Source organism: Equus przewalskii, chromosome 7 (assembly GCF_037783145.1).
Source record: "Equus przewalskii isolate Varuska chromosome 7, EquPr2, whole genome shotgun sequence".
NCBI classification, from domain to species: Eukaryota; Metazoa; Chordata; class Mammalia; order Perissodactyla; family Equidae; genus Equus; species Equus przewalskii.
The window spans coordinates 15,652,157-15,668,693 of record NC_091837.1 but is presented as its reverse complement, the minus strand read 5'-3'; the positions used below and the strand labels follow the sequence as shown (position 1 = coordinate 15,668,693).

The 16,537-nt window shown below is 42.2% G+C and overlaps 1 protein-coding gene across 2 annotated transcripts in view; it reads left to right on the top strand.

Annotated features, from left to right (window-relative positions):
• TMEM233 (transmembrane protein 233) overlaps nucleotides 1–16,537 on the top strand; it is a 36,507-nt gene that overhangs the window by 10,057 nt on the left and 9,913 nt on the right. For both annotated transcript variants that reach the window (XM_008507393.2, XM_008507388.2), the window contains exon 2: nucleotides 16,135–16,271. In XM_008507393.2, the coding sequence (XP_008505615.1) occupies nucleotides 16,135–16,271 (137 nt within the window). The remainder of the gene's footprint in view (nucleotides 1–16,134; nucleotides 16,272–16,537) is intronic.

Below are 16,537 nucleotides of genomic sequence, written 5' to 3'. Positions count from 1 at the left end.
GAACTGTCTCCTTTCCTTTGGGGTTCCTTGAAGACTTTGGCCAACCACTGCGCCTCATGGCTCTTCCATGGGACAGTATAGTATGGACCATTTACTAAGCACGTTGCCCAGGATCCTTTGACCCTAAGGCTAATATGCCACAGAACACACCTGGGGAAATGCTATTCTTAAGGATACACTGGTTCCACTTTTAATGAATTGAACCATTGTTGACATGGGGGTACTGCATGGTGTTCCATCCCTAACATTCTCGCCTTGTACACCCGCCTCTCCTCCTTTCTTACAACACAAGTATTTTTAATGGGTCTCCCTAGCCAGGCTTTTGTTGATACTCTTCCTCCCTCAATCTCCTTTTTTCTACAGGAGAAATTGAGGAATTTGTCTTTCTGTATCTTTTACTCTTTATCACATCTCCTATTCCCCAAGCTGAAGGACACCTCCTGTATTTAACTCTCTCCTGATAACTTTATTTGTTCTTTGTTCTGGATAATTTTGATAATGTGGTATTACTATTATTATCATTTATTACTGTTATTATTACGTTTGTCCATATGCCTTTACTTCTCAAAGCATTTTCATATGGACACAATTTTTCTTGTTGCTTGCAAAATCCCAGCAAGATATGCCAGAAAGCTGTTCTCCATGTCATTCATGAGGAAACGAGGATCAGGAAGGTGACACTGGTGGCCAGAATCAAACACAACCGTCCTTGCCCCTGTCTAGCCTCTTGAAGCACTAGAATCAGATGGCCCTTTGATAGGAACACAGCTGTGATGTTCTGAAAGCTTTCTCTTCTAATAGACTTGCCCCCTCAATATAAGCATCATATAATACTCTCAGTCAAGCCTAGAGGAATTCCTCTCCAGCTTTTTGGTTTTAATCATGGGCAAAAGGACAATTCTCACTTGTCTTCCAAGATCTCTATGGTGAGAAATAGCTCAGAAGTCCAAGAAGGAGACAGACGAGCATGAATGAATAAATGGTGATGATGAGGAAATGGGCCTTGTCATCTATAAGTCCAGTCTCTGAATTCCCAGCGCTACGTCTAGACACAGAAACTTAGGAGCCAGCGAAATCTAAACAAGAAATCCTGAAGTCATCTGAAAACTCAGACATTATTAATAAAAATATTTATTAAGTACCCACATCCATCAAGCTGTTTTGATGGAGGCTGCAATCTAGGAGTCTGGGATCTAAGACAATATTGATCTATATAAAGAGAGTTCTTACACTGGACAAAGGTATCTCAGGCTACGTTCAGGCATGGATTTAAGTCTACACAGGTGTGAGTATGTGTGAGTGTGTGTGTGAGAGAGAGACAGAGACACAAACAGAGTGGCAGAGAGAGAGAGAGGAAATCTCACTTACTTCCCACTGGCCAAATACATACTAGAGATAAATGGATGGTGGAGGGGCTGGCCCCGTGGCCGAGTGGTTAAGTTCGCGCGCTCCGCTACAGGCGGCCCAGTGTTTTGTTGGTTCGAATCCTGGGCGCGGACATGGCACTGCTCATCAAACCACGCTGAGGCAGCGTCCCACATACCACAACTAGAAGGACCCACAACAAAGAATATACAACTATGTACCGGGGGGCTTTGGGGAGAAAAAGGAAAAAAATAAAATCTTTTTAAAAAAATGGATGATGGAGATGAGGATGGCTTTGAAGGAGAGAAGGGTGTTTTGAAGAAAAGTGAACACGTTCTAAAATTAGGATTTCAGTATTGGCAACTTGATAGATCAAAATACTGGCAATTCACAAAAACAAAAAAAATACCAGAAATAAAGCTAGGAAACATGCAAGACCTATGCAAAGAAAGCTTCCCCAAGAGATTGAAATTGGAAAAAAAAATTAACTAAATGGAGAGGCATAACCCTACATATTAAATGTTCATTCCAGCATTAATTATAAAGTGAGTTATAACATGAGTTAATAAACACGAAGCATGGTGCCTGGCACAGAGTAATTGCTTAATTAATATTTGTCATTATTCTGGTGGTTTAAACGTGAAAAATTAGAGATGGATATAAATATTGATTCTAACACAGGAGATTGACGAAATAAATTATAATACATCCATTTATAACATGGAATATCACATAACTATTAGAATTATGCTTTTGAAGAATTTTTATGATGCAAGGAAACGTTTAAGTAAAAGATCAAGAAGAAGAAAAAAAGACCGAATATAAAGTCGCATGTGGAATGAGATTCCACATTCTTTATCAATTAAAAGTGTTTACATACCCATATACATGCACTCACATGCATGGAGGAAAATAATGGCTGGAAAATATTCCAAAATGCCTACAATGATTTTCTCTAAGTGGCAGGATTCTGGACAGTTATAATGTAAAAGTTAAGAGCGCAGATTCTCTTATCAGGTCCCCCAGGGTTTGAAGCCTGGCTCTCCTGCTTGCTATTAGGTGACATGGATCAAGTTATTTAACCTCTGAGCCTCAGTTTTCCCATCCATGAATTAGAAACAGTGTCACCTACCTCCAAAGGGCTGTCCTGGGAAGTCAGTGGGATAATGTATGCAAAGTACTTGGTAAATCTTGGCTATTACGATTTCAAATTTTGCTATAATAAGTTTTTAGTACTTTCCAATTTTTCTGTAATAAATGTTTAGAGCTTATTTCTAGCCAGAAATAAGAATTGTTCTGAAGATGATAAAAAGAAAAACTCTTCAGAAAGAAGGAGGAAGGGGTTGGTTAAAAAAGTGAATTCTTCTCCATCTCGAAAGGTGATTCTTGCCCTAAATTGTCTGTTCCTGTTGAGCTGAAATGGTCAGCTCTATCTAGAGTTAACTCAAGACAAAGGCTATCTTATTCTGATGCCTTATTCTCGTCTTGAAAATCTCTAAGGACAGAGAAGCTACACTTAGCACAGTTCCTGCCGCAAAGCAAATGCTTGGAAATGTCAGCAGTTTTATTGTTTTGGTTCCAATTTTACTGGGTTTTTTACCTAAGCAGAAACTCTCCTCCACTAATATAAGCCCACTTTTTTTATTGAAATGTAATTGACATAATTTTGTGTAAGTTTAAGGTGTAGAACTTGCTGTTTTGATCCATTTATCAGTGTGATTGCCATTGCAGTATTAGCTGACACCTCTACTATCTCACATAATTATCATTTATTTTTTGTGGTGGGAATAATTAAGACATAGACTCTTAGATCATTTTCTTTTTCTTTTTTTTTTTTTGGATGAAGGTTAGCCCTGAGCTAACATCTGCCACCAATCCTCCTTTTTTTGCTGAGGAAGATTGGCCCTGAGCTAACATCCATGCCCATCTTCTTCCATTTTTTATATGTGGGACGCCTGCCACAGCATGCCTTGATAAGCGGTGCATAGGTCCGCACAAGGGATCCAAACTGGTGAACCCCAGGCTTCCAAAACGGAGCATGCAAACTTAACTACTACGCCACCAGGCTGGCCCCTGGTCTCTTAGATCTTTGATGTTTAGAAGTTTGACGTACAGTATCATTGTCTATAATCACTATATCGTGCATTAGCTCTCCAAGAGTTCTTTATTACTAGTTGCAAGTTTGTACCCCTCAACAACATCTCTCCTCTTCTCCTGTCCTCCAGCCCCTGGGGCCCACCATTCTACTTGCTGTCTTTACGAGTTCAACTTTTTTAGATCTCACATATAAGTGATACCATAGAGTATTTGTCTTTCTCTGTCTGACTTATCTCAAATAGCATAATGTCCTCAAACTCTATCCATGTTGTTGCAAATGGCAGGATCTCCTTCTTTCTCACGGCTGAATAATATTCCATTGTATCTATGCACCACATCTTCTTTATGCATTCATCCATTGATGGACAGTCAGGTTGTTTCCACATCTTGGCTACTGTGAACAATGCTGCAATAAAAATGGGGGTGCGTCTATCTCTTCCAGATCCTGTTTTCACTTCCTTTGGGCATGCACCCAGGAGTGGAATCGCTGGATCATATGGTAGTTCTATTTTTAATTTTTTGAGGAACCTCCATACTGTTTTCCATAGTTAAGCCCACATTTTTGTTCTGTCTCTCAACCACACAGAGGGCACCTGATGCTCCTGAGATAAGTTCTTCATGCTTCTGAAGGACATGTGGCTCATAATCTTTCCCTTTGAGCCACGGTAGCTCCTCAGGTATCTACCCACAGAAGGAAATGACAGACACCAGACAGAATGTCTCCATCACTTCAAACAACCTGTGAGCTGCCCAAAATCTCTTCCACATTTGTGTTTGATTGTGGCAAAGTCCAAGGTCCATTTTCAATGAGAAGGAAAACGCAGGAGGCAGAGTGTGTAACAAATAGACATCTGCATGGCCAAAGACAGAGAAAGCCTGGGTCACCAGCCTTCTCTTCCAGTTATGGCTGTTCCGGCCCCCCCACCCCTCACCATGGTAGGAAGCTGGTTGAGTGTCAGTTAGCTCTGAAGTACAAAGAGAAAAGGCAGGAGAGGGAATTCAGATGAGGGAGGAGTGCGCTAAGCCAACACAAAAAGAAACATCACTTGAGTGTCCTTGGTCCTTTCAGAGAATGAGCCACAGGGCCTGGGAATCTGCTGCCATTTTTCAAGGGCAGAAAGCAGGGAGGGGGTTCTCCCACATTCATTCATTCATTCAACAGTTTTTGAACACACACTAAGTGCCACACACTATGGCAACCCTGTAGATAAATGCCAGCTTTATACAGCTGACGTTTCGGGCATCTGTGAGCTAACTGGTTCTCAGTGACTAGAAGCAGCCTACATGTTGGGTCAGCGAATTAACCTCTCTTCTTCCCCTCAAGAATTCTGAATCAATGAAGGCATTAGACAGAGGAAACAAACAGATTAGCTGTTTGGAGAGTGTGGCTTCAGATCCACAGCCAAAGGGATCCGCTCTGCTCCCGAACTGGGCAGAGTTACCCAATGCTCCATGGCCAGCACAGGACAACCACAGCCTTCCCCTGCTTGTCAAACGAGACGGTTGAAGTCTCAGCTCTCCAGGAACTTACATACGAGTGGGAGAATACAGACCACACACAGGTTAGCACATCAACAAGATCATTTCAGAGAGTGATAAGCACTGTGAAGAGAATAAACAGGGAAACATGCGAGAGAAGGACTAGTGGAGGCAGGTAGTAGAGAAGAGGTTCTACTTTAGAAAGCATGATTGGCAAAAGCTGAAGGACAAGAACAAGCCAGCCATGAGAAGATCTGGGAAGAGCCAGGAAGTGCAAAGACCCTGGGGTGGAATAAGCGTGATGTGGTCCAGGGACATATGCTATGACATCTATGTCATCCGCTTAAAATGTATTTAACTCCTCCAAGAAGGAATCCCAGAGTAAGCCACAAAATAAAAAGCTAGGACTCTGTTATCTAGTGGGGCGTCATACAAGAGCTCTTAACAGACCATTACTTTGCCCTGGTCTCAAGCCAACCTGCTCCCACATTTAGCATCAATTCTTGCTTTACTTTTATTTCAACCCTCATTCCAAACTAGAAAAACTACTCAGAGCTGATTTTGTCACTGAAGAAGCATCTATTTTTGTCTGGGGGCCAGTTTCCCTAGAGATTAATGACCTGTGAGTTTAAATGGGACTTACGTTAATAAACAATAGTCCAGGTCACTGGGTCTCGTCCATCCCTGCCAAGTCAACTCCCCGCAAAATTCCTCTCTATGTTTCTGGGAGTCACATGCTCACACACAAGTCTACTCTGCTGACTGTTAATACCTCCGGGGCCTGGCAGCTGCTTCCACTGGGCACTGGGGTAACCGTCAGGCATCCCCCGGCTGCTTCAAAGTCCTGCCACCATCTGTTGCCAGATCCCACTGACATCTCTGGGCTTCATCATTGGCCCACTGGAGCCCTCAAGATGCAAAAGCTCTGTCACTGGGTCTTGCTTCTTTAAAAAGAAAAGAGCAAAATGGTACAACTTGGTGGTTTTTAGTATATTCACGAGGAGGTGCCATCATCACCACTATTTAATTCCAACAAATTTTCATCACCCCAAAAAGAAATCTCATACTGATTAGCAGTGACTCCTCATCCACCGCCCCCTTGCCTGTCCCCCCAGCCCCTAGCAGCCACTAATCTGCTTTCTGTCTCTCTGAGTTCAGCTACTCTGGATGCACCATATAAATGGACTCATACATTATGTGATCTCTTATGTTTGGTGTCTTTCTCATTGCATCTTTTCAAGGTCCATCCATGTCGTAGCATGTATCACTGCTTCCTCTTTCTTAAGGCTGGATAGTATTCCATTGTCCAGATAGACCACATTTTGTTTTTCCATGCATTTGTTGATGGACATTTGGGATAATTCCATTTTCTTGGCTATTATAAACAATGCTGCTATGAACATTCATGGACAAGATTTTGTGTGAACATACGTGTTCAGCTTTCTTGGGTGTGGTCCTAGGAGCGGAATTGCTGGGTCGTACGGTAACTCTGTGTTCAACTTTTTGAGGAACTGCCAGACTGTTTTCAAAGTCGCTGTGCCACTTTCCATTCCCACCAGCAGTATATGAAGGTTCCAGTTTCTCTGCATCCTCAATGACGCTCGTCAGTGTCTGTCTTTTTCATTGTAGACATCCTGGTGGGTATCTTGTTGTGGTTTAGATTTGCATCTCCCTAACGACTAATAACATTAAGCACCTTTTGATGTGTTTATTGGCAGTTTGTATATCTTCTTTGGAGAAATGTCTATTCAGATCCTTTGCCCATTTTTAATTGGGTTGTTTGTCTTTTTATTGTTGTTTTAAGAATCTTTTATATATCCTGGATACAAGTCCCTTCTCAGAGATGTAATTTTCAAATGTTTTCTCCTCTTCAGTGGATTGTCTGGGCCTTGCTCCTTCACTGCTTTGTGAACCTTGTTGGAGAGATCTGTCTACGTGCTGTGGAGTTTAGCGAAAAAATTCCTTCTTTTTTTCTTGTAGTCTCTCTTTCCTTTGTCTCCCAATGTGAACACTGGGCTGGCAACAGATTCAAAGACATACACTGTGCTGGTTCAGGCTCTGCACTCAACTCCTGGGTTCGAATCCAAGCTCGTCCCTTCACCTAACTTCTCAGAGTCTAGGTTTTCCCACCTATGTGATGGGAACGTTAATGCAGACCTCTGCGTTGTTTTCAAGATTAAATGAGATAATATTGGGCCCTTTAACACTCATTATCTCAGTTAAGCCTCACAACCAGCCTGTGCTGTAGATAGTATTATCACCATGTGACAAAAGAGGAAAACAGATTCAGAACCCTCCCTACAAAGCCTTACTTTCCCCTTGGGTTCAGCTGCTACTGTATTAAAGATCCATATGTCCATTGTATACCACTGTCTGTAATAAAATGGGGCACAGCACAATTCATATACACTTATACAAATACAGGGGGTGGGTTCCATTTAAGTGAAAAAATGTCAGTGATTCTGGCTTATGACATGAGAGCCAAAAGGCTAAAATTCCTTCATGAGCGCTTGATCTTAAGCCAAAAATTCCTTCTTCTGGTCATTCAGACAGCAAACTTGTGTCTGCCATTCTAAAGCAGAAGCCCACACTTCAGAACATTGACACAGAAAGATAAATGACTCAATTTACCTTTCGTTCTGCCAGTACCAAAATAACTGGTCGCCTTGGTCAGAAAGTTAAACTGGTCAATTGTTTCGTTTGGGTGTTTGTTTGTTTTGTTTGTGTATTAGTTTGGCTTTCTGTCGATCCAACCGCAGGTAAGGGAAGTAAGGGAATGCTAGGTGTCAGGCCCTCCGTTAGGCACTGGAAATAGAGTGGTGACTAAAAAGGGACACGGCATCTGCCCCCATGTGGCTCACAGTCAGGTGGTGGAGAGAAACACGCAACAAGTCAGTAAGCAAAGAGTAAAATAACCATGAGATGCATCAAGAGCCGGGAAGGAAACAAACCAGGGCTGAGTCAGAGCACAGGTCAGGGGACCTGCTTAAGATGAGGTGGCCTGAGAAGGCTTCCCTGAGGAAATTGACGTGTAAACTGAGACCGGAAGAATGCGCAGGCACCAGCCACATGAGACAGACAGGGAAGAGGGCTCCAAGCAGAGAAAATGACCTGGACAAAGACCAGGGCAGGAAAGAGGGAGGTGGTGAGCAAGGAAGAAGGCTCTGAAAGAGGCTGGAGAGGCTTACCAGGCCAGACCCTGCAGGGCTCGGGTGGCCGTGATTAAGAAAGTGAGTCTCATCTGTTCATGGACACTTGGGTTGCTTCCACGTCTTGGCTATTGTGAATAACACTGCAGTGAACATAGGGGTGCATAAATCTCTTTGAATTGTTGATGTCTTGTTCTTTGGACAAATACCCAGTAGTGGGATAGCGGGTTCATATAGTATTTCTATTTTTAATTTTTTTGTTTTAGAAATCTCCATACTGTTTTCCATAGTGGCTGCAGCAATTTGAATTCCCACCAGAAGTGTATGAGGGTTCCCTTTTCTCCACACCCTCTCCAACACTTGTTATTTCTTGTCTTTTTTTTTTTTTTTTCTGGTGAGGAACATTGGCCCTGAGCTAATATCTGTTGCCAATCTTCCTCTTTTTGCTTGAGGAAGATTGTCAGTGAGCTAACATCAGTGCTAGCCTTCCTCTATTTTGTATGTGGGATGCCGCCAAAGCATGGCTTGATGAGCAGCATGTAGTCTGTGCCCACAATCCAAACTGGCGAACCCTGGACCACTGAAGCAGAAGCACAAACTTAACCACTACACCCCTGGACTGGCCCCTAGTTCTTGTCTTTTTAATACTAGCCACTCTGATGGGCATAGGTGATATCTCATTTTACTTTTGATTTGCATTTCCCTAATAATTAGTGATGTTGAGCATCTTTTCATGCGCCTATTGGCCATCTGTATATCTTCTTTGGAAAAATGTCTGTTTCTATCCTCTGCCCACTTTTTGATTGGGTCATTTGTTTTTTTGTTGTTGAGTTGTACGTTTTTTTGTATATTTTGAAATATTAACCCCTATTAATAAAAGGAGTTGTGGTATATATATATACAATGGAATACTACTCAGCCATAAAAAAGACAAAATCTTGCCATTTATGACAACATGGATGGACCTTGAGAGTATTATTCTAAGCAAATAAGTCAGATGGAGAAAGACAATTACTGTATGACTTCACTCATATGTGGAAGATAAACAAACAAACACATAGATAAGAAGAACAGTTGGTGGCTACTAGAGAGAAATGGGGTCGGGGAGGGTAAAAGGAGTAAAGAAGAACATTTATGGCGACAGACGGCAGCTAGACTCCTGGTGGTGAACATGATGCAGTCTACACAGAAGTCAAAATATAATGACGTTAACCTGAAATTTATAGAATATTATAAACCAATGTGACCTCAATAAAAAATAAAAAAGAATGTGAGTCTCTCTCCAAGGGCAACAGGGAGTCAAGGACAGCTTTCAAGCCAAGGCCACTCAAGGCTCCCGTCCCATCCACTCACACAAGTGTCGTATGCTCTATTCTTGTAGGGTATCATCGGATATCAGGAGCTTTCCGGAAAAGCTACTTCCCACTTAGGTGTCACTGGCTGCTAAGGCTTCACTTTGTTACCTGCCCCAGGGAACAGAAGTGACACCGGACACAGTCATAAGAAAGTGCAATTGAGCAAGGTTAAGTGGAACACACCAAAGTATATTTAATAGGTCATTTGTTTTCATCTTCGTCCGTCAGCATGACATCATAATGCAATACAATAGCCGGTGCTTATTGATACTATTTCCAAAGCGCTGTGCTCAGCGCTTGATGTGTATTAACTCATTTACTCCATCATAACCAGGGGGCCACAATAAAAAATAACCTACAATGTCTTCCATTGTTATTATTTTGCATTTGGGGGCTAATCTTGTTTGAGGGCGAATGTGGAAATTCTGAGCACTTTTGGTGGCTGACAAGAACAAAGAAAATGAAGGAATTTTCGGCAGGGAGATCAGTAGCACAGATGAGAGATTTATTAAGCCTATTTTGTTAATCAGTGTCCAAATTTTTATTAGATTAGAATCAATCAGCTACCTGGTGCTGGGCTCTCAACAGTGCGTTATAAATCTAGCTCCCAGGTTCCTTTGGGCATAACGAAGTCGTAAGGGGAGGGCTTTGTCAATGAACTCGCCATCTTCTGCTGAAGTCTGTAGCCTCCTTAGCAAGTTGCCTTTGAAAGTCGAAACGTTATCTGCTTCCCTCTCTCCGAGTCTCAGTTTTCTGAGACTTCATATGTAAAATGGATAAATTTGCAACGTCTTGTGAGCCTTAATCTATATCAAAATAGAAGTTATAATTTGGGGGGAAAAAAGACAATGGACCAGGGGAAAATGGGAGAAAATTTTGCAACATACATGATAGATTAAGGTATATCATCTGCTGTGCTATTCAGTACAGTTGCCACTAGCCACATGTGACTGTTGAGTACCTGAAATATGGTTAGTGCCATAGGTTTTAATGCTAATATTTTGGACATGTTAGGTTAAATAAAATATTTATTATTAGAGTTAATTTCACCTATGTGTTTTTACTTTTTTAATGTGGCTACTAGAAAATTTAAGAAGTTACATATGTGCCTCCTATTATATTTCTATTGCACAGTGCTGATTTGTAATATATGAAAAGTTCTCATAAATCAATAAGAAAAAGACAAACCAATAGAAAACTGGACAAAGGATATGAGTATAAAATTCATCAAGAAGAAATACATTTGACCAATAAACATTCATCCATACAACAATTATTTATTAACCTCCTTCTGTTTCGGCCACTGTATTGGTCACCAGGGAGAGTTTTAGATATGCTGGTCTGAGAAAGCCTCTCTAAGGAGGTGACATTTGAGCCGAGGTCTGAAGGATATAAAGATAGCTCAATCTCACCATTATCAAAGAAATGATATTTTGAGATTCTTTTTAACCTATCAAAATGGCAAAAAAAAAAATAGATTGATAATATACAGTGTTGGTAAAGATGTAGGGGAAAGGGCGCTTAAATACTGTTAGTGAGAGTGTACATTTGTGTAGCTTTTTTGCAGGGCAATTTGACTCTGTCCCTCCAAATGTAAGTACGTCTGCCCTTTGACGTAGCAATCCCATTCCCAGGAATCCATCCAAGGAGGGGCTCAGACATGTGAATATCTGGATAAGTGTGTCCACTACAGCGTATTATGTAACTGCAGCAAACTTGAAATAACTAAGATGTCTGTTGGTGAAGAGCAACCATTTAAGTGACTACTACAAAGCCATTAAGAAGCATGAGACAACCATGCTCACAACTTTGCTATAAGTTTGAAGCTGTTTGAAAACAAAAAGTTACCCAAAAAAATGTGCCATGGCAAATTCAGATTTTCCCCGAGAATGCAAGGATAATGTGACCTTAGGAAGCCTATCCATCTAGCTCATTGTTTTAAATAATGGCTGGAGAAAGAAAACAGGGATGAAAGACCTAGAAGCACTGGCTTGGAAAGTCACCCAGCCTGTATTAGTGGAAAAATGCAAGTTACAGAGCAAGAAGTATAGTATAATACTACTCATATCTTGGAATAAAGAGAAAAAGAAAACAATAAAAAACACTAAGAGTGTGTTTGTATGCACGTGTGTGTATACAAAGCCATACACACTTTATCAAACTAGCCCTGTGACTTTGGGCGAATCACTTTACCATCTCTGCCTCAACTCTCCCATCAGCAAAATGGAAACACTAAAGCGTTTACCTCATTGGGTTGTTATGAGGACTAATGAGATAATCCTTGTAAAGCATTTGAGACAGTGCCTGGCACATAACAAATATGCAGTAAGTGTTATCTGTCATCATTATTGTTTTGTCAAAGAAAGACTCCAAGGCCAAAATACTTAGAGAAGAAAAAATTTTCCTTGAAAAGAAACGCAAGGCAGTCCAAATTCAAAATGACCAGCTAGCCAGATAAAAAGCACAAAACAAGTATTTAAAGGAAACAAATGCAAAATTACCAAGGTTACCAAGTTTTACATTAGTCTGTTACGATAAAAAAACAACAAAAAAAAAACAGACAAAGCAAAACAGTATCTTTCTCCAGAGAAGACAATATCCACAAAGGAAGGGGCCTATGTTTCGGCACCGACATCACAAAAGGCAGGGAGGGAGTTGTCTTTGCCAAGATTTATGGGAAACATTGAAGGTTTTCATAGTGGAGGGCTGCAGCCTACACAGACTGACCCTGTTACTCTTGGTTTATCTCAGGGAGCAAATTGCCATTTCTTTATCTTGACTGCGAAACACGATGTGCTTAGTCATAACGGAAGCAGGAGAAAGTGTCCATTTTCCTTTCATATTATTTGTGGGGAAAAAGAAATCTAGAAGCAAACGCACCGAACTGCTAACAGTGGTTATCTCTGGGAAATGGGATTGGGAGAAGAGATTACTATGGACTGTGTATGTTTCTGTAGCGTTGGAATGCTTTATATGTTCACAAATCACATTTGTAATTTGTAAAAGAACTGAGAAGATCACGTAAGTTTTAAATATCTAAGCCATCCCCTGATTCTTTCTAGTTCTTCCAAAGCACATGGGTTAGTTTGCTTTCTAAGCTCTTCAGAAAAAGATTCATAAACCGTGCATTTTCTCTAAAATCTGTTTCCAGCCTTTCAGTCTGTAGCATCTGCCAGGAGACCTTTAGTATGTAATTCCAATTGGGAGAGGAAAAGGATTACAGCCAACAAATTAGGGACAGGGGAATTAACTCCTTCTCCCTTTGTTGTTAGATCTCCACTCTGAAGACCCCCCAACCAGTGTAGTCCTTCAGAGTGAAATGTGAGAGTTCTAGAGTTTTCCCACCCTCATCTTTCCCCCCATATCCTTCTATTTAATTAGCAGATTTACCCACGGGCAGCCCTTCTCCAAGAACCAGCGGAAGAAATGGTTCATAAGAGGATTCATGGGGAGAGAAGAGTCTACATTTGACACTGAAAGAGGCTTTTCATCTGTTTTTCAAGCCACTCCTGGCCCCATCCCTGGGCTGGCTCACTGTCTCCCTGTGAGCCCCAGAGAGATGCTAGTTTGCAGAGAGGAAGGTCAACTATAAGATGCCAGACTGGCAGCAGGTGGTGAAGGCTGGGCAGGATTTGCCCAGGGCTTGCCCCCAAACCCCGCTCCGCCAGGTCACCAGCACAACTCTGCTAACCTGTAGCAAACAACTCAAGTGGCCCAGGGAGCCCCATCTCACCTGTTCTCATGGGCGATGCAGAGATGCAGATGTGCCCTTAACATGGCACAGGCTTACTGTTCTTCCCACTTCTGTAGTCCGTGCCGCTGAGAACGTGAAACGGGTTTTCCTCCAAAGAGCCAGGAGTTGACAATATTTGGGGAAGGAGGGGGGTTTCATTATTTTTCTTCTGGTTACAGCAACACAAGGGCATTGCCGTGAATAATCTCAGAACTGGGTTTTTCAAAGTAGCACAATAAAATAATGATCAGTTTAGGAACATCTAAATCCACATAAGTTTAAACTAGATTATGAGCTCAGAATTTGGGGTTCTAAGATTCTATGCAGTGGCTTTGATTGTGAAGCCTCTAAAGGAAAGTTTCTCAAACTTGGGTCCCCGAAGATTCTGCTCCAGCAAGGAGTAGGGCCTGATCCCCTAGAATTCTGAGAAGTAGCACAGATGATTGCCTTGCACCGTAAGGATCTCAGCTTTAGAGGAAGAACAAGACAGAGAGAAGCAATTCACAATAAAAGCCAACATTCGTTGAGCATATACTATGTGCTGGGCCAATGTTAACCACTTTGGATGCATTAACTCATTGTCTCCGCCAGTGTGAAGGAGGTTCTATTCTATTGCCCCCAATTTACAGATGAGGACACTGAGGCTTGGAAAGCTTGATAACTTGCTCTAATTCTCACACTGATAACACATGGAATTTGAACTCAGATCTCTCTTAGTTTAGAGCCAACACTCTATTACATACTTCCTTGGGTTAAATATTCAGGTGGTAAGCATGTTGACTTTGCAAGACATTAAGGATAGCTGCCTAGACCAAAGGTTTTCAATCCTAAGAAGCTTTAAAAATATGTATATTGTGGCACAAGTGTCCATCAATGGATGAATGGATAAACAGATTGTGGTATATCTATACGATGGAATATTATTCAGCCTTAAAAAGGCGGGAAACTCTGACACATGCTGCAACACGGATGAGCCTTAAAGACATTACACTACGTGAATTAAGCCAGATACAAAAGGACAAATATTGTGTCATTCCACTTATATGAGGTCCCTAGAGGAGTCAAATCCATAGACACAGAAGGCAGAATTGTGGTCGCCAGGGACGGGGGGAGGGAAGAACGGGCAGTTAGTGTTTAATGGGTGCAGAGTTTTAGTTTGAGATCATGGATGATGGAGATGGTTGCACAACAGTGTGAACTTACTTCATGCCACTGAATCGTACACTCAAAAAGAGTGAAAATGGTAAATATTATGTTTGTATATTTTACCACAATTTTTTTTAAAGCTGGTATCTGGTCCCCACACCAGTTAAATCAGAATCTCTCCAGGATAGGGTCCAGCTATCTGTATTAAAAAATACATATTTTAGCCACGTGTTTGTAATGAGCATCCATGGTTGAGAACCCCACAATTCAGGGCTCAGAATCCTGGAATTCACCCTGCTGGCAGACCCTGATGTCACTGCGGTTTCCTGCTTTCCCATTCATGCAAGAGACCTGAGAGCAAGTCCTCTTCATTGCCAAGTCTCCTGGCCTGTTGCTGACTAAGGTGGCCGGGATCCAAGAATTAATGGAAGCTTCTGGAAGCAGAAAGCTCTGTGGTAGACTGGGTGTTTCTCTGGCTTGTAATTGTCTGCATACGCCTAATCTCCCCTAATAGTACAAAAAGGGGAGCAGTTATTCCTGAAGTGCTGTGATTTCAGGATCGAGAAGAAAGGTTCCTGCTGAAATCTGCAATCCACCACACTGGTCGAGGCCCTCTGGCTGTAACTTGTGAACACAGATTTCCAGTCTTCTTTGGGCTGCAGCACAACTTTTGGAAGCTTCTCAGCAGTGGGAGTCCTGATAAAGAGAGAGAATGACATCTGGGCTTCAGCTCAGCAGCAAGCTTTCTCTGAGCACCTCCCCTTTGTCTGACACCAGGCCCGGTTCCAGGGGGACCCCAAGATGCTCTCAGTGAACCCACCTTCTGTAAGGAAGCAGACACTCACTCACCCATTCAGCCAATACCTATTTCTTGGGTTCCTACAATGTACCAGACACTGCTCAAAGGGGTGATATTTCAAATATTTAACAAGTGTGACAGGGGCACAGGATCAGAAAGGCTGCTCTGTTGGGCCCAGTGGTAGCCCTGAAGTTGCTGGATCACGGGGAAGTCTGGGAGAATTCAGAGGAAAGGCCAGGAAGGCTGGGGCACCGGGGAGGGTAGCTGCTATTTACCAGCCAGTACAGAAAATATTTCAATAGTTTAACAGCTGGGAAAGCCATATGAGCAGGTACCAGTTGAATAACACCTCGGCTTGGGCATAGAAGTGAACAGTTCAGCCAAGGTCCCTGACCTCATAGACTGACCTTCTAACGCAGGAATACGATAATTTTTTCTGGAACGGGCCAAATAGTAAATATTTTAGGCCTTGCAGGCTGTATGGTCTCTGTCCCAGCTACTCAGCTCTACCCTCATAGCAAAAAAGGAGCTGCAGACAATAGTAAACAAATGAGTGTGGCTTGTGTTCCAAACAAACTTTATTTACAAAAACAGCAGGCTCATAGATGTGGCCCTCGGGCCGTCGTTTGCAAACCCCTGTTCTAGTGGATGAGACAGACATACCCATTCATCCTTTCATTCTCAAAATATTTATCAAGCATCTTTTACATGACACATATTGCATTGGGCACTGGTATACTGTGCTGAGCAAGACAGATAATGGTTCCTGCCCACATAGCACTTTTACACTCTAATGGGAGAGACCAAATCAATCATTTTAATATAGTATGGTAAATACTAAGATGAAAGTAATCAAGAAACACAGAAGGGGAGATTAACTCAGGCTAGGAGTTCAGGGAAGGCTTCCTGGAGGAGGTGACAACCACGTTGCCTGCTCAGATCAGCCTAAGAAACACATGTCTTTCCTTGTGGGTCGTCTGTCATCACCAGCTCTTCCCTTGTGTCCCCCAGTCTATGAACAGCTACAACGATGGAGATATTGAAGGATCCAGGCGGCTTGGGAGGAATGCCAAGTGGGTGGCCATTGCCTCCATCATTATTGGCCTTCTCATCATCGGCATTACTTGCGCTGTTCACTTCGCAAGGAAGTAAGTAGGCTTTTTGAATCCCCCCCTCCCCCAATGTAAAATGGCTTTTCTGGAATGTCCGCTGGAATCTATTAGGAGAGTTTAAGTTATGCTCTGGTAACAATCCCAAACAAACACGTTTTCATTTTTTCCTCACTGTTGTTACATGGGCCATGTAGGTTTGGGGAGGGTCTCTACTCCACACAGTCATTCAGGGTCCCAGGCCATCCAAAGCTCCACCATCTTGTACTGCTCTATCTAGAACGGCAATCAAGAAACTTTTCCTA